Source organism: Miscanthus floridulus, chromosome 2 (genome assembly GCF_019320115.1).
Source record: "Miscanthus floridulus cultivar M001 chromosome 2, ASM1932011v1, whole genome shotgun sequence".
In the NCBI taxonomy this organism is placed as follows: domain Eukaryota; kingdom Viridiplantae; phylum Streptophyta; class Magnoliopsida; order Poales; family Poaceae; genus Miscanthus; species Miscanthus floridulus.
This window is the reverse complement of record NC_089581.1, coordinates 127,555,663-127,580,441: the sequence shown is the minus strand read 5'-3', so window position 1 is coordinate 127,580,441 and position 24,779 is coordinate 127,555,663. Positions and strand designations below refer to the sequence as shown.

The 24,779-nt window shown below is 45.7% G+C and overlaps 1 protein-coding gene across 1 annotated transcript in view; it reads left to right on the top strand.

The window, feature by feature from the left end:
• Positions 1 to 15,721, top strand: part of LOC136537041 (uncharacterized) — a 29,787-nt gene extending 14,066 nt beyond the window's left edge. Inside the window, exons 2-7 of the mRNA XM_066529137.1 lie at positions 3,632 to 3,762; positions 3,898 to 4,105; positions 4,222 to 4,257; positions 4,375 to 4,447; positions 14,693 to 15,096; positions 15,233 to 15,721. Coding sequence (XP_066385234.1) covers positions 3,632 to 3,762; positions 3,898 to 4,105; positions 4,222 to 4,257; positions 4,375 to 4,447; positions 14,693 to 15,096; positions 15,233 to 15,721 — 1,341 coding nt within the window. The remainder of the gene's footprint in view (positions 1 to 3,631; positions 3,763 to 3,897; positions 4,106 to 4,221; positions 4,258 to 4,374; positions 4,448 to 14,692; positions 15,097 to 15,232) is intronic.
• The last annotated feature ends 9,058 nt before the right edge of the window (positions 15,722 to 24,779 follow it).

The window sequence follows — 24,779 nt, the reverse complement described above, 5'->3', positions numbered from 1 at the left end:
CAACTCCTTCAACCCTAGAAATTATATCAATTGATTGCTGAAGAGAACGATGTAAGGTAGAGATGTCAATATCCTTGAGGCAAATCACATAAAGGATGAAAGTCTCTCTATGAGATTGCTCACAAGAGACTCAAACTTATATCTGATCATGGTAATGTTAAATTGCTTTGCATCAAAAGCATCGCAATGATAAACGGGGATGTAGGTTTTAGTATGCATAGTGGAGGAAAACTCAATCTTGACCTTCTCAGTAGCTTTCCTAAGCCTTTGCAGTGCTAACTTGTCCTTACTCAGATAGTCAAGAGGTGCACCATAAAATTATGCACCACTAACAAAAGTGTCACCATTGGTTGCCTTGACCTGAAAAATGTGTCGAAATTAAGAATTACAACACCTAATTCAATATCTTAGAACAGACACTCAAATGAATACCTTATTCTATAATATATACCTGTGTGGAATAGTCCTAAAGCCACACATACTTATACGATTAGTATAACATACTTTATTTTAAGATTTTGTGAGAGATTTTTAAGGCACACAATATTATCCATGTGACAGACACTTATATTTACATATATACTCGAATATGTGTGTACAGGATTATATGGAGATGCAGCGAAACTTATTCATGGATTTATTGGCGCATGAAATAAATAGATATCAGAGAATTCTTTCTACCAATATAAAATATTATCTTAGCCGTATCACAGCTATATTGTACAGTTTGTGAGCCTGTGACGTCGCGCTCTCCGTGACTGTGTTAATTTCACGAACTTTGCTTTTTGAATTAAGTATCACTTTAACGTCGGTATTTAATTTTACAGTATTGTTATCTTATCATTTAATCTATGTGTTTTTATTACAAAAAAAATTAGTTGTCCCGTAGCAACGCACAGATACACTACCTAGTGAATAAAAAAATACAAATAATGCACAAATACTCACTAAACAAAAAAAATAGCCAGATTATTTCTATGAAAACCGCCAGAAAATTTTAAAAGAGAACCAGATAAAGCATACATAAAAGTAAAAAATTAATAATCAAATAGTTGTTTGAGTAATTCTGACTATTTTTTTTACAAATAATCAATTTACATCAATTCAACGTAGAACTTAGGTAAAACAAAAACCGTAAAATATAGCCCAATACGTAATCTACCATACGAGTACAAGAAAAATCTGCATGCAGTTCACGAGGTGATGGGACATGTCAGCAGGTCCCTATTCTCTGGATGGATGTGACGTGACACGACACCACACAGCACGCCGTAGCATCCACATGCACCTTGACCTGCGTTTCCCGCGCCATGCATGGTCTCCGTCGGCATGCACTGAACACCTACGCATGGTCTGTCCGTTCAAGCGCAGCATCAGACGGATGCCAGATCGAGCGCTGGGCGCGCTAGAAAAACCCGACGCCCTGTTCGCACATAAGCAGTACTTTTTATCTAATAAATAATATTTTTTTCTATAACAAATTAGTCAACAGTACTTTTAACCATGACTTATCATGCCACGAGTGAGCTACAGATTTATCGTATATTAAAGGCCCTCCTTAATGCATTTGCAAATCGATATTGGCCCTGTTCGCTGGTCTGTAACTTGGCTGAAACTGACTGAAAAACACTGTTCTGGACACTGTTCTGGCTGAATTGTTGGGAGAGAAAAACACTGTTCCGGCTGAAAAAACAAGCCGAACAAGCCGAATATGGGGTAAGCCGAACAGGACCATTATGATGAATATGACTCAAAATGAATGAATTAAAGATACAAATCGATGCTAGTGAGTACGTGCATGAAGATCGTACATGAAAGAACTGGAGCTGTGGTAAACACCATTATTAGGTTTACATATAGAAGTAAACACCATTATTAGGTTTACATATAGAAACAACGGGCTCCCAGTCCCTCCCAGTGCAAAGGTACAAGAGGAGGCAGGCTTTGTAATGTAAACACACCAAACTTTTTCTTACATACATACTTAGGAAAGAAGATTAACAATGGGCTGAGAATATATACGAGCACGATGCGGACACGGACCACACGGTATGGTGTTGGGCCAGGAACGCAGAATGAAGATACAACCCGTGATGCTGAGCTGCACTGCCGATTGAGTGCTGCCGCAAATATGGCACATGGCCTGTTCCAAACACACGACAACGACATGAAACAAATAAATGGTCCCATCCCATGCATGTCTGGCTGCCCGAATGAAGCAAATCCACACCCTAGAGTCCAAGATTCATGCATTGCACCGCTAGATTGCCTTTAGAGAAGGCTAATAATACGACTAACCGCTCGTTGTAAAGGTTCTTTATAGCTTTCTCTCAGTCCATCCATATAATAGTTACATTTTTATTATTAATATATAATCCACTCATATCTCTTTCTCGATTTTTGTGTATAAGTCGGGTGCAAGCCTATAACCTCTTATTATACTCCCTTTGTTCCTGAAAGAAAGAATTCCTAGCCCAAATATATGTCCCTAAAAGAATCAATTTCTAGGGTGGAACATCCATCGACGCATGTTAATCTATCTCGTGGTCGCTGCCGCATTTAACAGAGCCCATCTATGGCGTGTTTGGAAGCATGGCCCAATGGCCCGGCTACGCTCCTGGGCTGCAACGCTCGTGTTTGGGCCCGCTGGCCCACTCTTAAGCCTAGCTGTCGTGGTACAAAATGGGCGCGTCCGTCTGGCTATGGGGAAACGAAGCTAGGGTTCATTTACTGGGGGCGCAGCTGCGAGCCGCGCGAGGCAGGCGATTTGGCGTGGCAGCGGGTGGCTCACGTGGGCTCGCACGGGAAGGGGGAAACCTCCGCGCGCCCTCCCAACTGGCGAAATCTGTCGCCTTTATAAGCGATCGTTGCCGCTGCGTTTCCTGCCTTCGTCTCTGTGCTCTTGGCCCTCCCTCTACCCACATGAGAGACCGGTGGCAGTGGAGAGCTGGTGTCCATCGCGGCGGCATCATTCCTCGACGGGCTTCGTCTTCGTTCCACCGCCTTAGATCTGCTTCGACGCGGCGCCGCTCCGTCGACTGCGGGGACCCCGTGGAGGCGGCCGTCTTCTTCCATCTTCTTATGTTGCTGTGGTGGTGCAGTTGGTGTTCACCCAGTCGGATCTGCTTCCTCTTCGTCTAGATCTGCTTTGTCTTCGTCACCGGTTCTTCTTCTTCTCCCAGCTGTGCCGCTCCTTTGCTCCGACGACCACCCCGAGGTGAAATCGACCCCAATTCCCCCTCTCTCTTGATGGCGATAATGCTAGGGTTTGTTATCGTAGTTGTAGTTCACTGTTTGTTCATATATTCTGAGTAGAAGCTGCTGTTTCATGATGGATTAGGGTTTCATTTGTTATTGGATTGATGCTAGTTGTTACAGTAGCTTGTTCTATTTGATGATGCCCTATCTGTTTAGTGTCCGTTTTGCACCTGATGCATTTCATGGTTGTGATGGTTGCCATGGATTGCCATGTATTTTGTTCTTACGGTCGATGATGTTGTCCTAGGCACTTGGGAGGCATGTTTTCACATGTAGCTGTGCTAAATATGCTTCTTTAATCATTGTACAATCATGTTGAAGCCAGGCAGGGTATGATGATCTGAGTTCCTATTTCATTGTTATATGCATGTAGATGGATCCCTCTGATAGTCGTGAGATGATGTGTAAACAAGCAGCTGCCATGGTTGTTGTCATGGTTTTCTTTGTGACCACTAGGCTTAAAAGGAAAAAGTCTGAACCTGAATCTGAACCTAACCCTTTACTGTATGCACATAGAAATTAAGTTGAGCAGCATAGGCAATAAACCCTAAATGCTATCTATAACTCCACTAATGGAGAGTGCCTTTCCATGCTTAGGATGACTAGAGCTCCCTTTTTTGCTTTATGCAATCTTCTTAGAGATAGGAGCCTTGTATCTGAAAGGGAAGGATGCACAGTAGAGGAGCAGGTTGCAATGTTCCTTTATGTGGTTGGGCACAACCAAAGGTTTAGAGTTGCCCACCAGTCATTTAGGAGGTCCATAGAAACTGTCCATAAGGTCTTGTATGCCATTGGTGAACTTAGGAATGAAATGATCAAGCCTCCTAGCACTGCCATTCACCCAAAGGTATTTGAAAGCCATAGGTGGAATCCATTCTTCATGGTAATTGTGAAGCACATGTTCCTACATTAGGTAGATGTACATATTCACATGTACTGCTATCTCACTTACATGGTTCATAGGAATGCATTGGTGCCATTGATGGCACACATGTGTTGGTAAGGGTGCCTAGACACATGCAAGCTGCTTTCAAGGGTAGGAAACATAACCCCATACAAAATGTCATGGCTGCTATGGACTTTTACCTAAAGTTCACTTATGTCCTTGCTGGCTAGGAGGACTCTGCCCATGATGCACTTATCCTGGCTGATGCCATTGAGAGGGGTGATGGGTTCACTGTCCCACTAGGTAACTACACTACCTAGTCAATGCACTTATATCCTTACAATTGCCACACAGACTCACAGTAGATGTCCACCAATTGTAGGTAAATTCTACCTAGTAGATGTTGGTTATGCATGCCACAGTTGCTTCTGTGGTAGAACCGCCCGAAATAGCACACTTACGGAGGCGCTCGTCTTCAACTAGACACTAAGCACCCCGAAAGCAAGCTACAACGGTGGTATCCGTCGAGCACACCCCAAGAGAGAACCCAAAAGATCCACATTTTTTTCCAAGGATCCAATAATGAGAACGAGTTACAATACCAGTCCATTTCATACACCAGAGTTTCTTAAAAAGTACATTATTACAATACCAAATACCAGAGTGCGGAATGATAAACAGCGGAATTTAAAAGTAACATCTAGCGATAAGGGGTGAGGATCCGTCTGAGCCCACCAGAAGACTCCTCCACATAAAGGTACTCCTCAAGCATCACCTGCAACAGGGGTAAATAAACCCTGAGTACACAATGTACTCGCAAGACTTATCCGACTAGTGGGAATAATTTCTCGACTCCAAGGAATATGATAGGCTTTATGGGTTTCTGGTTTTCTTTAGCAGAAAGCAACACTAATAGTGAGTCCTTATTCATGTTTTATTATTACCGTATTAAGTTATCATCTAACCAGTCTATATAAGCATATGTTCTATTTTCAAGCAAGAGTTGAGCAATCAGTTCCATTTCTTCTCTTTTCAACTTTCAGTTCTTACTACGGTGCTAAACCACAGACAAGCCATACCGGATCGCCTGATGATTCACGAATCAATGTGCCCAGCTAGGTGCCCCAAAAACACACACCCCGCTTGTACCCTAGGCACAAGCAGGACTAACCCATTACTCTCCTGTCCTAGGTGTCTAGGTCCCCGTCCAAACTTGGACTCCAAGCCCCCACTCCTGAGTCCTGGACTCAGAGTGGTGCAAGGACCTCCACCATCTCAGCCTCCAATCAGTCGGTCCGGAAAGAGCTGGATCCACGATAAGAGAGCAACAAGTCTTCCCTACGCCCATACCCAAGTATGTGCTCGGGACAATAAATCTATGACTTGCCTAGAGTCATATGCAATGACCGGTCCTTAATCAACACAGATAGGAAAAAAGTGTAACCGAGCTATACCCTGTTGGCCACAGGACACAACCCCTTACACCCACCAATACCCAAACCATATCCCTACCCAGTCACCATTTACCTTTACCATTTTATCACGAGTGATCATGTTTATCACCTACTTGTGAGTAATGGCAGGTTACTCGTGCTATCGATATCCTGAGTATAGCAGCTACTCGCCCTGTACTAGTAGGACTCATGGGTGGATATATTTATGCATGTAGTTTCCATAAAATGCATGTAACGTAAATGCACATCACATATATATATATATATATATATATATATATATTCAGTGATCATAAAAATAAGGGTTATGCACTGGGGCTTGCCTTGGGCAGGCGACGGGTTAGTAAGGTCAGCACCAACAGGCTCCGGAGCTCCCTCCTGTATGAGGGTCTTCTACTCGTACTCCTCAATCATCTCGTCGTACTCCTGTTTGTCGACAGGTATGAATTCTACCAGCTCGCGATCTACATGAAATGATGATGCAATGTTTAATAATATGACAACAACAACTCTTAAAATAAAAGTACATCGATTTAACTACTAAGCTAGTGCTACCGACCACGGTGCTAAGCTATCTATTGTTACCGATAAGTTTGAAATATGGCATTCATTATTACTATAGCAACTACAGGTGTTCTTACCCCTAATGCTAATTTACGCTATATATGATAAAGCAAGGGTAATAGCTACTCTATCTAGCAACTCATTCTAAGGCTACAAAATTTACAGCAGGTACATAAAGACCTAGGGAACCTACTGTAAAATTTTTATGTTGATAACTCTCACCAATTGTCCATAAATATTCCTACCAATATTAATCTACGTACTATTAGCTCTCTAGTTTTGAATTTATGCCCAATACTTGCCACAACTAACTGCAATCTAACTGTACTAACAAGTCGATGATATTTTTTTGCGAACCTAACAAAATTAGTCTCACTATTTTTGGACCACTACACAATTTACTATAAATTCTCAAAGTTCAGCTTGAAAACTAAATTGAATAAGTGTTTCTACTTCACTAGAATTTGAAGAAAACAATTTCTAACCCGCAGCCCATCACATGCGGCTCGGCCCACAACGGCGCGATGCGCGCGCGGCCCAGCCGGACGACGGCCCGCGGCGGGAATGACCCGCGCGCGACACAATATGCAAAAGAGCCCTCGGTTTCCCAACAAATGATAGCGCAATCCATTCCACTATTCCCTCCTCTCACTGACTCTAGCACTTAACCCCTTCGTTTACTTCAAATTTACGTCGTGACGCCCCTGGCCGGACTTAACAGAGTCACGGCCTCTGGCCAAACGCCGGCACACACTAGCATCCCCACGAGCTTCCACGTGCTACATGAAACGGATTGAGGTAACATGCGCCCAGAATGGCGCACCCCACAGGCGTGGCCACATGCCGCGGCAGTGACTGGCTGCGGTAGCCCACGCCGGTGAAATCACCTATCCGCTCGCCTCAATTACTACTTGGTGACCACCAGTAGGCTACGTTGAACAAAGTAGCAGTCCTAATTGGTTTGCTACTACCCTCAAACTCGTCGGCCATGAATACAGCATCTACCGACGTCCGCCGAGGACGACCATGCGCACCGGCAGATTCCTGCCCTAATTGAGTCAACTAGGTACTCAAGGAGTAAAAGGACCTCACCAGCGGTGTGACGGATGGACTGGGCGAAGGCACAGGGCTCGGCAAGACAATTGGCCATGGACACGGGGTGACGCTGGTTCCCGGCGAGCACAGCGACGGCGTCTCCGGTGACCCGCTGCTCTGCCGATGAAACCACTGCACGATTGCGATAACCAAGTCAACTATTACTCAAAGCACAGCCTAATTGAAATGACAAAACACCCCACAACGCTCTGGCTGTGCGCCCACTTAGGCGGCCAAGGCGGACCGCCACGAGGGAAATGCCCCGTCCTACCTCGCTGAAGACCGAACGAAAGCCAGGACGGCTTCACTCACACGCTAACTACTTGGGCTCGCAGTGGGCATGGTTAATTGGAAAGCAGTGGAGTGGTTGAGGCCAATTCAGTGGTGACTCCTAAGGACTTATGGCGGCCGGCATTGACAAAATTCCAAATTTGTGTCATTCCCTTGTACCACCGCCATAGTGGCCAGTTTGTCATGACGTCGTCCTTCCACACGACCACCATACGTGCACGGTACACAGAAATGGGCAGCGCATTGATTTGGTTGCTTGGCGTGGCTCGGCCGGCCGACGACCTTGCAGGCGAGGTGACCAGCGGCTTTGGCGTGGTCTTGAGCGCAATCATGAGAATGCGACAAGCCAGATGAGCCCATGCACGCGCACAACCGGCATCAACGGGAGCAGTACCCGGATGGCAGTGCCGGATAGCATGCCAGGCGAGCGACGCGACACGAGCAGCAGCTACGATGGACGCGCTGAATGGGGAGCAGAGCCGCCCGGACCTAGGCGCAGTGCTCATGCGTGCGTGCGTGCGAGTGCTAGGCAGAATACATTCGCCTGCAGTAGTAGCACGGGACCCGGCGCGCTACCGGCCAGAGCAGAGTAGGGAGCGGTCGGCATCCTAGACGCAGTGCATCAGCCGCGGCGACTGAACTATGCGCCAGCGCATGGCAGCAGGCAGCCGAGGCAGTAGCGCTAGGACCACGCGCGAGATGCTAGCATAGGGCGGTAGTGAGGACGCGACCGACACTGCAGTGCGTGTTGGGCGAGCCAGCAGTGGCGCCAACCCAAGCAGTGGCGGTGACCACGGCCGGCGTGGCTCGGTTAGAAATAGGTGACGCGCACAGTTTTTAAAGCGGTCACCAAAACCCTACCCGAAGATCCAAATGCCAAACTACTTCTTCCATACTCCATTGGGTACGTAGAGCTATCGACCTAAGCCGCGACACCACTCCACTTCTTAAGTCGATCTCTCTACAAAAATTACCAAAAGTGGCTTCGTCGTCCTATTTTTAAACTTATGCGAAATGACGTAACTCCAAACGGTTTCGCGTTGAATTCCAATTCTGACCTATTGGATGTACTAGCTAGCTATCCTCATCCTCGACCACACATATTTCATCATCGCCTATGAAGTATGTGCTACAACTTTATTAGAGTTTGTATAAACATGCTACATCATTTTTATTCGATAAAAATTCGCTTAGAATACTAAACGATATAAAGCGACATGAAACGAAAGATTTGTTTCTTGTTTCGGATAAACGTTGCAAGTACCGTACATTGATTTATACTTTATAGTACACACATTTGCACATAAGTATGATGCTCAAGCAATGTTTTAGCAAAAACTGTACAATGTAACACCGAGGGTGTTACAGCTTCCTCCCCCCTTTAGGACAACAAGGGTCACTCATCACTAAGACACTCATCACTAAGGGTCACTATAGAGAGGGCTTTTGGGGCTTTGAAGAACATATTTCGTATCCTAGACAATAAGCCCTTCCACCCATACAAGACACAAGTGAAGCTTGTATTGGCCTATTGTATTCTGCACAATTGGATTCTAGGTTTTGGGATTGACCAAGTAGTGCCACCTGAGGATGGTTTCACTGGCACCCAACCTAACCCACTTGACACCCTACCTTTTAGTGAGAGCCAGTCTCAAGAGTCCAATGCCATGGTTGTTAAGAGGGATGCCATCTGCAATGTTATGTGGAAAGGGAGGGGTACCTCTAGGATCTGATCATTCATTAACTATGTTCTTGAATTCAATTTGAATACCCTGCTATGGAACTCATGATTGTGTAATGGATGTGTAATAATGCGTGGGACATGGCTGAGCCTAAGATAAATTTGCCTTAATTGTTTCATGTTTCCTCATTGTTCATGCTATGCTTAATTACTTCATGTTTCCTCATTGCTCATGCTATGCTCTATGACCATGAGACACATCCATACTGTCCTTGCATCGTGCAAGGAATATGGTGCTAGGACTGCATGAGTGTGTCCCATGGTCACACATTAAGTCCTAGCTATTTCCTATTAACCATTCTTATCTTATTGTACATATGTTTACTTGGGAACCAATATAGGATGGCTTCACTCCCTGTGCATATGCTTGGTGGTCGGGGGGGTTGTGGCAGCTGCTGATGTAATGAATGGGTTGGTGGGGGGTGGTCTAGCTGGTGTTGTTGCAGTTGGTGCTGGTGCTGCTGTTGCAGTAGCTGCTGGTGCCGCTACAGCAGCTTAGCTGGTGCTAGTGCTCTGGCTGGTGCTAGTGCTACTGTTGTAGGTGCAGCTATTGGTGCTGTTGCTGGGGGTGCTAGGGCCATGAGGTGGAATAATAACACCTCTGGTTTTGTTCTTAGAAGGATGGCTCGGCTTGTTAGTGACGGTAGTAGGCCTAATAAGGTCTTCAAAGACAAAGATATGGTGCTAGGACTGCATGGGTGTGTCCCATGGTCACACATTATGTCCTAGTTGTTTCCTGTTAACCATTCTTATCTTATTATACATCTGTTTACTTGGGAACCAATATAGGATGGCTTCACTCCCTGTGCATATGCTTGGTGGTCGGGGGGGGGGGGTTGTGGTAGCTGCTGATGTAATGAATGGGTTGGTGGGGGTGGTCTAGTTGGTGTTGTTGTAGTTGGTGCTAGTGCTGCTGTTGCAGTAGCTACTGGTGACGCCGCAACAGCTTAGCTAGTGCTAGTGCTCTGGCTGGTGCTAGTGCTGCTGTTGCAGGTGCAGCTATTGGTGTTGTTGCTGGGGGTGCTAGGGCCATGAGGTGGAACAATAACACCTCTGGTTTTGCTCTTAGAAGGATGGCTCAGCTTGTTAGTGATGGTAGTATTCCTAATAAGGTCTTCAAAAACAAAGATATGGTGATAGGACTGCATGGGTGTGTCCCATGGTCACACATTATGTCCTAGTTGTTTCCTGTTAACCATTCTTATCTTATTGTACATCTGTTTACTTGGGAACCAATATAGGATGGCTTCACTCCCTACAAATGTGCTTGGTGGTTGGGTGTGGCAGAACCGCCCAAAATAATGCACTTACGGAGGCGCTTGTCTTCCACTAGACACTAAGCACCCCGAGAGCGAGCTACATCGGGCGGATTCCGTCAAGCACACCCCAAGGGAGAGCCCAAATCATCCACATTTTTTTCCTCAAGATCCAATAATGAGAACGAGTTTACATTACTTAGTCCATTTCATACATCTAGAGTTCGTAGAAATACATTATTACAGGACCAAATTAAGAGTGCGGAAATAAAACAATGGAATGTAAAGAAACATCTATCGATAATATACAAGGATCCGTCTGTGCCCACCAGAAGAAACCTTCACACAACAGCTACTCCTCAAGATGCACCTGCAACAGGGGTAAATAAACCTTGAGTACACAATGTACTCGCAAGACTTATCCGACTAGTGAGAATAGTTTCCTGACTCCAAGGGATATGATAAGCTTTATGGTTTGCTGGTTTTCTTTTTGTGGAAAGCAATACTAATAGTGAATCCTTATGTATGTTTATTATTAGTAGTCAGGATTAGTTTATTATCTAGCCATTCTATGTAAGCACCTGTTCTACCTTCAAGCAAGAGTTGAACCAGCAGTTCCATTTCATCACCTTTCATCTTTCAGTTCTTACGACAGTGCTAGACTGTAGACAAGCCATATCGGATCACCGGCGATTCGTGAATCAATGTGCCTAGCTGGGTACCCCAAAACACATGCCTCGCTTGTACCCCAGGCACAAATAGGACTAACCCACCATTCTCCTGTCATGGGGTCCAGGTCCCCATCCAAACATGGACTCCAAGCCCCCGCTCCTGAGTCCCGGACTCAGTGCGGTGCTTAGACCTCCACCATCCCTGCCTCCAATCAGTTGGTCTAGAAAGAGCCATAACCCACGACAAGAGAGCAACAAGCCTTTCCTACGCCCATACACAAGTATGTGCTCAGGATAATAAGTCTATGACTTGCCTAGAACCCAATGCAACGATCAGTCCTTAACCGACACAGACAGAGAAATAGTGTAACCAAGCTACGCCCTGTTGGCCGCAGGACACAACCTCTTACACCCACCAATACCTAAACCATATCCCTACCCGGTCTCCATTTTCCTTTCACCATTTTAGCATGAGTGATAATAATAATCACCTATTGTGAGTAACGGCAGTTTACCCACGCTACCAAAATCCTGAGCATAGCAACTACTCGCCCTATGCTAGTAGGACTCATAGGTAGGTATATCTATGCATGTTGTTTCCATAAAATGCCTGTAATGTAAATGCACATCATATATATATTCAGTGATCATTCAAAATAAGGGTTATGCATCGGGGCTTGCCTTGGGCAAACGGGGTGTCAACAAAGTCAGCAGCTGATGGCTCCAGGGCTCCCTCCTATACGAGAATCTTCTCCTCATATTCCTCGATGATCTCCTCATACTCCTGCTTGTCCACAGGCACGAACTCTACCAACTCATTATCTACATGCATGAAATGATGATGTAACACTTAATAATACGGCAACAACAACTCTTAAAATAAGAATACATCTATTAAGCTACTAAGCAAGCTCTACCAACTAAAACGCTAAGTTACCTATTATTACCACTAAATAGATATGAAACATTGCATGTATTATCTTAGCTACTAAAGGCATACCTACTCTTATTATCGATTTAATTTATATACTACAACAAGGAATACTTAGCTACCATATTTCTCAATATATTCCAAGGCTACAAAAACTACAGTGAGTGCCAAATAATGTTATGAGTCTACTTTAAAATTTTCAGAGCTAGCACTTCTATCATTTCATCATGAAAATTCATTCTCTAAATAATCATAATGGCAACAAGCATTTTAAAAAAAATAACCATAAGGATACCATAGAACTATATGAACTAAATACATTAAAAGATAGATCATGAATTTAGGAATCTAACAAAATTTACTTCACAATTTTAGGACCCTTACATAATTTTATATTAATTATCAAAGATCAGTTCATAATTTAAATTAGAAAAGCATTAACTAATTCCTTAGAAAAGAAAAGGGTGAACCCGCCTAGCGTGGCCCATCGCGGCTCGGCCCACGCACGCTCGCACGCGCGATCCACTAGCGTGGCCCAACCGTGCGGCAATGGCCCGCGACGGGGAGGCCCGCACGCGCCGATTACTTATGCGAAACCCCCCTTGACCTACCGGTGAATCACCCTAAGATCCATGATGCTATTCCTATAGTCAGATCTTTTACAAATACGCCCCTCCCCCTTTTCTTCTTTACCATGGGTGGGTCCTTCAGCCACACCCGCGTGCACCGATGCGGCGGCGACGGCATAGGGCGGTTACGCCAGCCAACCTAGCCGCTTCGTGGCCCCAATAGTGAGTTGATGCTCACCTAGATGCAAACGCGAAATGGTGGATGGTAAAGCGATGAACGGAGACATGGTCCAGAGCTCCCTCCATGGCGGCGGACACCCTACGGCAGTGGCAACCCGGTTCCTGTGAGCCAAGGCACAAATGAAGCGAACGAACCAAAGGATGGGCATCAACAACTCACCCCGAAGCTACCTGTGGCGGTGGCTTGACTAGGGACGGGCCGGGTGCGTCTGGCCATGCGCACATGACAAGCTCCGTGATAGCCTGTGGTGGCGTGACCGTGCCAGTGGCACCGTGAAGGCAGTAGCAGCGCAAGTGGGGTGCGCAGGGGATGGAGGGGATCAAGGCAAAGACAGAGTGCCTCAGAATTAGATGGAGGTGGATGGTGCGAGGCGAATTGGATAGGCGTCGTCGTTTGGTCTTAGGGTGGCCGACGGTGGGGGAAGCTTCAAATTGGGACTCGGCTCGGTACGGCTGTAGTAATGGGTGGGCTTAGCACGTAGCTAGGATTCCCTTCAAGCTTCTAGCGTGCGTAATTACTTGGATTGGACCAGCACTGTGAGCTGGCTCAGGTGCGGTTTAGTGATGCCGGCGCGATGCCATTAAAGGCGGAGGTGGATGGGGAGCGAAGCGTGGCACTTGCCACTTAATAGAAGTGGACGAGGGCACACAGAGGAGGCTACACGTGCATGTACAGGGTTGACATGGCTTGTGCAGTTGTAGCGCCTTAATTGGCAAACCGACGGTGACACGGCCATGTGTCGGTGCTGCAGGCACACGCAGCAGCGGCAGTGGCGATGCGATGCAAGCGGCGTGGGTGCACGTGGTGTGACGACGCTACGCAGAGCGAATGTGTGTGTGCTGGTGATGACAGCTTTGGCCCTAGGATGCCACTACACCTAAGCGGAACGGCGACAGCATCTGGCAGAGCAGAGCCAACAATGGAGCGACGCGGGTGGCCCTAAGGGCACTAGCAGCGACGTCAGCGGCAGCGCACACTACGGCAGTGAGGAGGAGCAGCTGCACGCTCGAGCAGCTGGCCACCGTGACTAGCCGAGCGTGGCTAGACAAGCGCGCGCACTACCGGCACGCCGACGACGGCACAGGAGCATGGTGACCACGTCAACATGAGGAACCCGACCCAAAACGTGCCATGAACGCTTTTTAAAGCGTCCCAAAAATCCAATTTGATGATTCAATAGCCAAACCACCTATGTTATACTTAAGAGGGCATGTTAGGCTACTAAAACAAGCCCTAATATCCCATCACTCCTTAACCCAATTGCTCTACAAAAATTGCCAAACTTAGCCTTGTCAAACCATTTTTCAGACTTACGAAAACGATTAAGTCTTGATCGGATTCGTGTCACATTCAATTTCCAAGCTATTAGGTATGTTAGCTACTGAATTCATTATTCGACCATAGGTATTTCACCATCATCTACAACGTTCATACTTCTAACTTTACTAAAGTTCTGTATATACATTCTATAGTGTTTTCGTTCAATAAAAATTCGCTAACATCCGTACTTAATAATTTCATACGCCATGAAAGACCTTTCGTTATGCATTTCTGTTGGTCGTTTTAAGTTACGTAAATTGATTTACACACTATATTACATACATTAACATATAACTATGATGCTTATGTAGTGTTTTAGTAAATGATTTATAGTGTAACACCGAGGGTGTTACATCGGGGGGAGGGGGTTGTGGCAGCTGCTGATGTAATGAATGGGTTGGTGGGGGTGGTCTAGCTGGTGTTGTTGTAGCTGGTGCTGGTGCTAGTGATGCTGCTGCTACAGCTGGCGCTGGTGCTGCTATTGTAGGTGCAGCTGATCATGCTGCTGCCGAGGGTGCTAGGGCCATGAGGTGGAACAATAACACCTCTGGTTTTGTTCTTAGAAGGATGGCTCAACTTGTTAGTGATGGTAGTAGGCCTAATAAGGTCTTGAAGGACAAAGATGTTAACTATGTGGCCAAAGCACTTAAGGAGTTCAATGGGGCAGCAGTGAGCCCAACTCAGGTGTACAACCATCCGAGGAAATGGAGGCAGAAGTGGGCTAGGATCTGTAAGCTGAAAGATCTTAGTGGTGCCTTGTGGGATAGTGATGTCAATGCTATCATGCTTGAGGGGGAGCACTACCTAGGCCACTACAAGGTCGATCTATGTTTTCTTTCCTCTTTTCTTCATGCACCTATAACTTTGTATTAGTTGCCTAAAAATGTACCCCCCTGCTGTAGGATCATCCTAAAGATGCATAATTTCTAAATGCCCTATTAGGTTCTCCATATAGATGGAGTCCATCTTTGGCCATGGCATGGCCACTGGTAGGTTTGCACAAGGTTCTAGTGAAGCCTTAGGGGTGAACCATGCAGATAGTGTTGCTGCTAAGGCCAAGGATGTTTCCTTTCCCCATGTCCCTACTGTCAAGACCCAAACAGAGGCTAAAGAAGGCAGCAAGGTCACAAAGCTACTGTCCTCAGTTGTGGGTGGAAAGATGAAGAGAGGCAACTTTAGTGAGGATGAGATGCTTATGTTGACAAACACGTCTGATGTTGTCAACAATGTTACCAATGCTCTTAGGGAGACTGGACCAACCCATGTAGATGCTAACCTCTACCTTGCTGTGATGGAGATGCCTAGCTTTACTGAGGAGGCACTGATAGTTGCCAACACCTACCTGCTGGACAACAAGGCCCAAGGCAGGGGCTTTGTTGGCATGAGTGATAGCCATAGGGACATTTGGCTTAGGAACGACCTAGCCAAGAACTACTACATGTAGTTCCACTTCCTACTGGACTACATGGCCAATGAGGGGGTTGACTGTTGAGATGTATAGTTCCTCCACCTCCCTCACTCACTCACTCTTCTTTTGACTGCAGTTGAGCACACTTTGTTGTAGGTATTTTGTGCAGCTTACTTGGCTGACTCACACCTATCCTTTGGGTTGTTTACTAGGAGGGTGGCTAACTATATGTGCCAGAGGGCACCTTGGTAGCATTTGAGCCCTGAACTGTTGGGCAGAACCTGTTTTTGTAAGGCACTATTTGTAGCCTCTGTTGGCTACTTTATTTGAGACCAGTTGTTGTTTATTCTCTTACTTATGAACTATTTGCTTTGTTTCTTTGGATTCGTGGGCACTGTGGGAAACTTAAAAGGCCTATGATGCAAACTGTCAACAAAAAATGAGGTGGCTGCTATTGGTTTCCATTGCTTCTTCTTGCTGGTTTTCATGGCTGTCATCAAATCTATCTGTACCATCCATCTTCTAGCAACTCCACATGGCTGATGGCCGAGGATGGATGGCCAGATAGGTTCCATGCCAGCCATGACCTTGGGTTTTCCTGACTGTTTGAATCTTCTATTGCCTGCATTTTGTACCTTGCTGTTCTATTGCCTTTTATTTGTATGGCAGCCACCAATGAATTAAACAATGAATTACACCATCAGATTCATAAGCTGAGGCCAATTCTTTATAAAATGCCTATGATGTCATCATTGTTTCTTTCAACTAGATGATGCTGGTCATCAGATTTGTTTCATCACAAACCGTAGATCTTCAAGTTCCACACCCATGGCAAGTTTCATTCATTCATTTTGACTGAGGCTAAACCACTCTTTCATTTCACAGAAATGGGCACTTGCTATGTGGTTTTTAAGGGGAAGAATCTTGGGGTTTACCTCACTTGGCATGAGTGCAGTAAACAAGATCTTGGGTTCAAAAATGCTATATACAAGAAGTATAATAGCTATTAGCAGGTTGTTGTAGATTTTCATGCATCGATGAGAGATTTCAATACACCTCTGGGAGAAGCAGCTCCCCTCCCCCCTAATCTAACCCAAGATGCTTGTTCTCAAGGCATTCCACCGGCTGATGGTAAGGTTGGTTATTGAAAGAATGTGTTCATCATCTCACTTATTATTTTGGTGTTTGGACTATGGATGGAGGTGAGCAAGACTGGGCAGCACATTTGCCCCACTTAGGTGCTGCTATTTGATCTTTTGTTGAAGCTGTGGCAAAGTAACTGATGGATTAGGCCGATGATTACAACCTTTTAAGGTTAATTAGCTAGCTCCATGTGTTGTTCTTTTTTATAATCTATTCCTGAAATCTGTTAATTTCCTTTGCAAATTTCAGATGGTGGTTCCTGTTCTCTGTTTCTACTTTCGTTTTTTTATTCTAATTACTTGGAGCTAGCAGTGGTTCTAACTAAAGTTGTAATGGGGTCTGAGGCCTATTAGTGACATACTTATTTTATCTTAACTGTTGTTATTGTAATGGAACTTCAATTACATATGCAAATGAAGCTCTGCTCATTGTTGTGATCTATTTGCATTCTTCTTCCTTGCTTTGGGCCGGTCTGACACTGGCACATGCCAAACGCAATCTCAGTTTGGCAGTTGGTGGTAGTTGGTCTTTAGTCGGGCTCTCAACTGTAAATCAAACACCATCTCTATTTGGGCCTGTTCGCATTGGTACAGGAAACCAAACAAAGGGGTTACTCCCCTTGGGTCGGGCCTTGGCTGGCCTGGGACAGGCCTCAGGGCCAAGCCAGCCAATTACATGCTTCTATAGATGTGCAACGGGCCGGCCCGGCCTGGTATGGCACGGCAACGAGCCGGCACGACCCGATGGCGGTCGAGCCGACAAGGGCTTCGTGCCTAGCCGACGGCCTAGGCACGGCCTGCTGGACCGTTTTTCGTGCCGGGCCAGCCCAAGAAGCACGGCAAATCCAGCGTGCCGGGCTGGCCCAAGGCCCACTACACCGACAGAGAGAGAGATGGGGAGGCCAGGCTACCGTCGTTGCTTCAGAAGGACGTGGACGATGTGACCTCTCCATCCCCGACCTCTCCGCACCTGGACTTGGCTGGATCCACGGAGGATGAGCGATGAGGAGGCCGGATCAGTGGAGAACGAGGCTGGATCCGCGCAGAGGAGGCATGGGGAGGAGCAGCAGCGCGTGGCGGTGAGGAGGAGGTGGCCACCGTCAGCGGCAGTGGGGGCGGTGAGGAGGCGGTAGCCACCATCGGCGGTTGGCCGCTGGGGGCCGCTGAGGCGAGTCGGGAGAGTGCGGTGGCCGGCAGGGAGGCGAGTCGTGCGGGAGAGAGTGAGGCGGGGAGGCGACGTGGCGAGCGAGTCGCGACGCCGACTCACGACCGCGACTGCGAGCGGTAGGGAGTGCGGCGGCGGGTTGGAGTGGAGGGGGGAGGTGGCGGCAGGAGGAGAGGAGCCCACGGCGACGCACCCCACCGGCAAGTCGCGAAGAAGAGAGGGAGCGAGCGAGAGCATGGAGGAGGCGAGGCGAGCAACTAGGCGAGAGAGAGTAGAGTGCGGCGGCGGGAGAGGGAGAGGGTAGGCGATGGGGTTAAGAGAGGAGGGCTGGCCTGCCGAGCTATTGTTGGGCCTTTAGCCATTTTCCTCACCGGACCTTTGGCCATTTTATGGGCCGTGCCATGCTGGCCCACGTGACTGGGGTAAGACCCAGGCATGGCCTGCTCCTCCGGGCCGTGCTTGGGTCGAGCCAAAAAAAAAACAGGCCTTAGACCGGACTGACGGGCTCAGGCTACATGGCCACGTATACATGCTTTCAAACATGTCCTATGTCACTCAACCACGGCTTTTTGCCTTCTAAATTCCCGAGCCTGCAGCCCTGCAATGATGGCACTCAGGTGCTTTTTATCCATCCTCTCCACACAGTGATGGTCATGGGAGCAAGGAGATGGGACTGGGTGCTCCAAATAATGCTATTAACGGCTTTGGTTAACGAGGGCTAGTATAGTCTTTTTCTCTTCTTCGATAACCTGTCCAATGTCGCTAGGAATTGATTCCCTCGTAGACAAAGGGAGTACTTGCTCTAAACATCATTGTACTGCTCGGTCCTTCAAAAACAAGCTACTAATTGTGGTCTGCGTATAACCTCGCCATCTAGCCTTGCCTCCGCCCTGGACATGGACTCCATCTCGAGCACCGCAACCACCTCCCGCATGGAGGGCCGGTTCTTGTGGTCGGCGGCGACGGCGAGGCACCGCAGCGTGAGCTGCGCGCCCCGCGACCGGTACTGCCCCTCGAGCCGGGAGATCCATCAGCCGCGCCACCTTCCTGCGTCCCGCCACATCGCACGCATGGGCAGCCTGCCTTCTCCATAAATTTCTACAACACTAGGAAGCCGCTGGCTCGATTCATATCATAGAAGCCAAAGGTTCGTGCAACTTCAATGGTAGTATGGCCATCTGTAATGTGGAATCTTTGAAAAGAGCAGAACCAAAAAAATCTTCAAGAATAAGCACCTCACTGTTGCAAGTCGTTGAAACAACAAAAATAATGCTTAGTTCAATACATACAGAAGAAAGCTTGGTTTGCAGGGTAGATTGGCCTTTTTTTTTCTTCTTTCCTTTGGGGTTCTCTTTCTGGTTGTCCCTAGGGAGTGTTGTGAGGGGGAACCCCTGTGTTCTGTGGCCAAGCCTCAATCCTGTACATAAACTGTCTTTTTCTGCTTAATTCAAATACAAAGCTCCAGCCATTTCATTAAAAAGGTTATTTTTAACATACAATTTATCACTGTAATTACCTATACTAAACAATTGACATTCTTACCTCTGATTGATATTGTCTCTAATCAGTGGCTGGTTCACTTCCATCAACTTTGGGCAGTTGTCAATGTACACCCTTCTTATGTTTGCAATTGCTTCCTGACCAATTTTTTCGAGGTCTTGACAACCGATAATCAGCAATTCCTGGAGTGATACAAGATTATTGCCCCACATGCGGACTGGAATGGATACAATGTCTTTGCAATAACTCATGTCCAATAATTTGAGGGAGGTGAGGTTCTCCAGGAAGCCAGGAAATGAGGCAGATAAATCCCCACAATCATCTTAGGAGAGCCTTTGGAGGGACGATGGTAACACCATCCCATTTTTCCAGTGGAGACTTGGACAGGCCCAAATGGACAAATCCTTCAGAAGAGGAAAACTCCCAAATTTTTCAGCAGGCAGGGTTGACAGGGATCCACATTGGCTATGTTAATATATTCAATGGCATGGAGAGAGATGAATTTGTCATCAAGAGCTTCGAGCTTGTTGCAGGACTCAATGGTTAGTTGGGTGAGTAACGGGAAAACACGTCATGATCTGATCTTTGGACAGCATAGCACCTCAAGTACTGCATGGGAATGCAAATCTCCAAATCTTTCGGTTGGGACGAATTCCGCATTTCTGCAATCGCCTATTACTATCTTCTTGATTGCACATATATAAGCTGGTTCTAGAAATATTGTTTCAGGCTTGATAAGTTTTGGCAATTCTCAATGGTTGTATCACTTAGGGATGAGAAAGTGCAGCAATAAGCATTCCTAGTGAATGTCTGGAATGCACAATTACAGATCTTGAGCTCCTGCAGTGATGGAAAAACCCAATTTCGTAGCTCCATGGCAGTCAAAGGACAACCTGTTAAGGCCCGTTCGCGTGTCCTTAGACCCGGCTTGATCCACTTCTTTTTCATATGGAACAGTATTTTTCTCTCACAAATTTCTCCAGAATTCCTCCAAGCGAATGGAGCCCTTAATGCCATGGTCGCTTCGAGCGGGCCCGTGACGACGGCCGAGAGGTGGGCAATAGAGACGGCCATGGTTAGCTAGTGACTTTTTTTTCACCTCTCATTTGGATATAGCTGTAGCATCTGTTCGTATACAGACACACACCTACACCGTACACATGAACACCACACTCACACCACTAATACACGAGTAGACCTATAATTATACACAGATATGAAGACGCGTCCTAGAGAGATTACCAGAAACCAGCAGGCTCTGTAGGCGACGGGAACGTCGCAGTCCCTTTGTGGCACCACGCATTGAAAGGCTTCACTGAAAGTTATTATAGGAATAAATCCCGATGAGAACATCAACGCTAAACACGAGGTTCGAACGCTGCTTGCCAACCGAGCCAGAGCTCGTTCTCGGTTAGCTAGTGACTGGCTCGCTTGCTCTGGCTTGCTGTGTATGGGGTCTGGACTCTGCCTTCCAAATGGCTAGTGAGTGGAGCTTCCCCCGGTAAATGTGTCACTGGCATTCCTAGTAGCTTGTTCGAAATCCAAATATATGCTTAGAGCATAGGGATGAAAACGGTACGGATATTTTTCGACCATATTTGAAACCAAATCCGTTTAGAGGGGTTGAGATCTGTCCGTATCCGAGTCCGAATATCCAACATCCGATACCGTATCCGTATCCGAATACTCAAATTGCATATTTATGGTGTCGATATCCAATCGTATCCTATCCGACATAGTTGACACTATTCGTATTCGAATCCGAATCCGGACAGAAATATGAAAACAAATGTAATATCGGTGATATCCGTCCGTATCCGATCTGTTTTCATCCCTACTAAAGCACTCTGAGTAATGGGGATTGCCTAGTCATATGGTTCCTGAATTCTCGTGGTTCATTCAGTCACATTTTGTATGCCTCATTTATATTTGAGTAAAGTCCACTAGCGGTCCTTAAATTTGTTCGGCTTTGTCATCTCGGTCTCTAAACTCGCAAATCGACCGTTTATGTCCATAAACTTGTTTATCTGTGTCATTTCGGTCCCTAAACTCGTAAATCACTTGTTTAGGTCTTCAAACTTGTTCGGCTATATCATTTCGGTCCCTAAACATGCAAATCACCCGTTAGGTCTTCAAACTTGTTCAGTTGTGTCATCCCGGTCCCTAAATGCTTTAAACTTATAAATTTAATATATATTCATAGAATTATCCAAAAATTATAAATCCAATTTTGTTAGACTCCTGGTAACATGTACTTTAAATTAGAATAAAAGAGATTACCCAGTACTTTCTATTTTTAACTCTACAGTTAAATAACTAAATAGGCACATACATTCTTATATATTATTCTATGTTGTAAATAAATCCCCATAAATTTATAGGAGTGTTAATTTCTTTTATTCTAATTTAAAGTACATGTTACCACGAGTCGAACAAAATTGGATTTACATTTTTTGGACAGTTCTATAATTATATATCGAATTTACAAGTTTAAAGCATTTAGGGACCAGATGACACAACTGAACAAGTTTGAGGACCTAGACGGGTGATTCGTAAGTTTAGAAACCGAGATGACACAACCGAACAAGTTTGAGGACCTAAACGAGTAATTTGCGAGTTTAGGGACCGAGATGACATAGATGAATAAGTTTAAGGAGCTAAACGGCTGATTTACGAGTTTAGGGATCGGAGTGAGAAAGTCGAACAAGTTCGAGGACTGCCGGTGGACTTTACTCTTTATATTTTTTATATCTAAAGGTGGAAACATGTCCATTTTAGTTATCTATGCTTATTGTTTCAGTATATAATCATTTTTAAAAAATTTTATCTAGACAGCAAATACTTAGAAAAATCGTTGAACTAATTTAGAATACACTGTTAACAAAACTTCACTATTTGTTGAAGGGACAAGTTTATCTTTAGGCACCCAACTGTTGCTTGAGTTTCATTTTTGTTTACACAACTCAAAAACCAGAAATCTTTCAAACTATCAAAAACAAATCATTTTTGCCATCTAGCTGTTTTTAGGTTTTAAATATACAAAAAATATCTGATTTATTCCCATAAAATTCTTCTGATTTATTAAAATTAGACAAATATAAAACTAATTGTTATTTAAAGTATAATTTATCTGTCCATACATAATTCAGGGGTGTCTGGGGGCTAGCTTGGTTTGCGAACAAAATTTGCCATGTGCCAAAGATTTTTTATTTGAAAGGGCCATGCTCAAGATTTGACAAGCCAAAGTTAGGTAAAAAAATTCATAGATTTGGCAAGCTAAATGTGAGAGGTTTGCAAGTTTTGGTAGCAAGCCAAAATAATAGCCAAAATCATGGCTTACCCTATCTTTAGTTTGGCATCTTTTGGAAGCAAACCAATCCGGCCCTGGATTTTATTCGTTCCTATTTCTAGTGTTTTATTGCTCTTAGTCGTGTACATTATTTATTTAATTATCGTTGTGACTATACATCATGCCAAGACTGACCAACATGAACCATCAGACAATGAGTATATAGAAGAAAGTATCTTGTTACTGTATACATGTGGAGAGAATGGATAGTTTGCTGGCACACAAAAACAATCGAACGACGTAGTAGTATCTACCAGGGACAGGGAAGCAGAATTTGTTTCCTCGAAGCTGGAAGTTGATCCACTTTTGCATGTGAACTAAACTAGTACCGTTAACTGAAATACTAATCACATATAATTCATCACAATCCAGAACTCTGACGTTTAGTCAGTCTATTGCAATTTGCTTTCGCGGTGGGTGATTGTCTTTCGCAAGATACAGCCTTCAGCCCATTTCGCATGCTGAAGAAGCTTGGCCCAGGCGCCTCGAGCAAGTCACAAGGTCTAGTTCAAGTTCTTCAGCCCATTTCGCATGCCGGGGAAGCTTGGCCCAGGCGCATGATCCAAACGACATTATACAGCACCATTTCTGGTATGGGAACAAGTGCACCTACATGGTTATAGCTGTTTTAGGCCGCTATATTCACGGTATTAGCCGTGGGAGAACCCTTCCACAAAATAAGCACTAATATGCTTAAGGGAATTTGGTGTTTCTATCCTACTCCTTTTTTAACTTTGTGATTTTATCCTCCTTATTTTCAAACGAAGCTCCCGTCTACCCCTGCTTTGTAACACCGTCTAAAATGGTTGGATTAAATGATAAAAAAATAAAAAAGAAAAGGCATCTACACGAAAAGACCATGGTACTCCTTACTCCCTTTCTCCTTGGTCACGGTCTCTCGAATCGTTCCACCAAAGGGAGTCACGACTCGCCGCTCGCACTCGCGTTAGGGTTTCACTACCCAGCTGCGACGCGGCAAGCAGCGGTGGCACGGCAAGCGGCGGCGCCTCTCCTCCTCCCTCCGGCCCGCTTCTCCCTCGGCTCGTCTCCTCCTCCCTCTAGACCACTTCCCCCCGGCTCGTCTCGTCCCCCCTCGGCAGTGCGGCTATCGGCTAGGGGCACCGCGCGGCCTCCTGCGGGATCCGCCCAGCCCACTACCCCTGGCTCCCGGCCTCGGTGGTGCGGCTGGGGGTCTCGCCCAGCCCCGCCCGGCAGGCTGGAGCCCACAGCAGCAGCATCTCGACCGACAGCTTCAGTCAGCCACCATGGAAGAGCAGACCACCATGGAAAAGCCTAGGTATATTAACTAATTTTAGAGATGTGTGCTTCAATGCAGTAGAAAAATAGCCACGGTTAGTAGATGTGTTAACTCATTTCTTCTCTGCTATGATTTGTAGGATAAATCACAGTAAATTGGAACTTGTTGTTAGAGTGCGCTTGTTTTTCAGCTTGTCAGACAGTGCTCCAAAAACATAGTGGCAAGGTAGAACTTTGCCAACCAAGGTTGTTGACACAAATAGCTTTGGGCTGCTGCAGCTAGTTGATTTCATTGCTGAGCATTGCTTGTGGGGTTCTAAACAGTACATTACCTTATGGCGTGATTTGGAGAATGATTCTATGAAAATTAAATCTGATGAAAATTTGTTAGAGTGGTTTCTAATCAATGTAGAGAATGGACTAGAATGTATCAATGCTCAGATAAATGATTTAGAGGGACCACTATAATTTTGTTCAATAAAGAGAAGGTTTCACCATATTGTGAGGGCTGGTGTACTCCTAATTGAGGAAGGCACCAGTGAGAGAGCCACAAATGAGAGACCCACAAATGCTACAGCCACAAATGAAACAACCAAAAATGAAACAGCCACAACCCCATCCAAAAAAGACAATATCCACACACAAAAGAGAGCTGCCACCAAAGAAAGTGCTTCTGAGGCT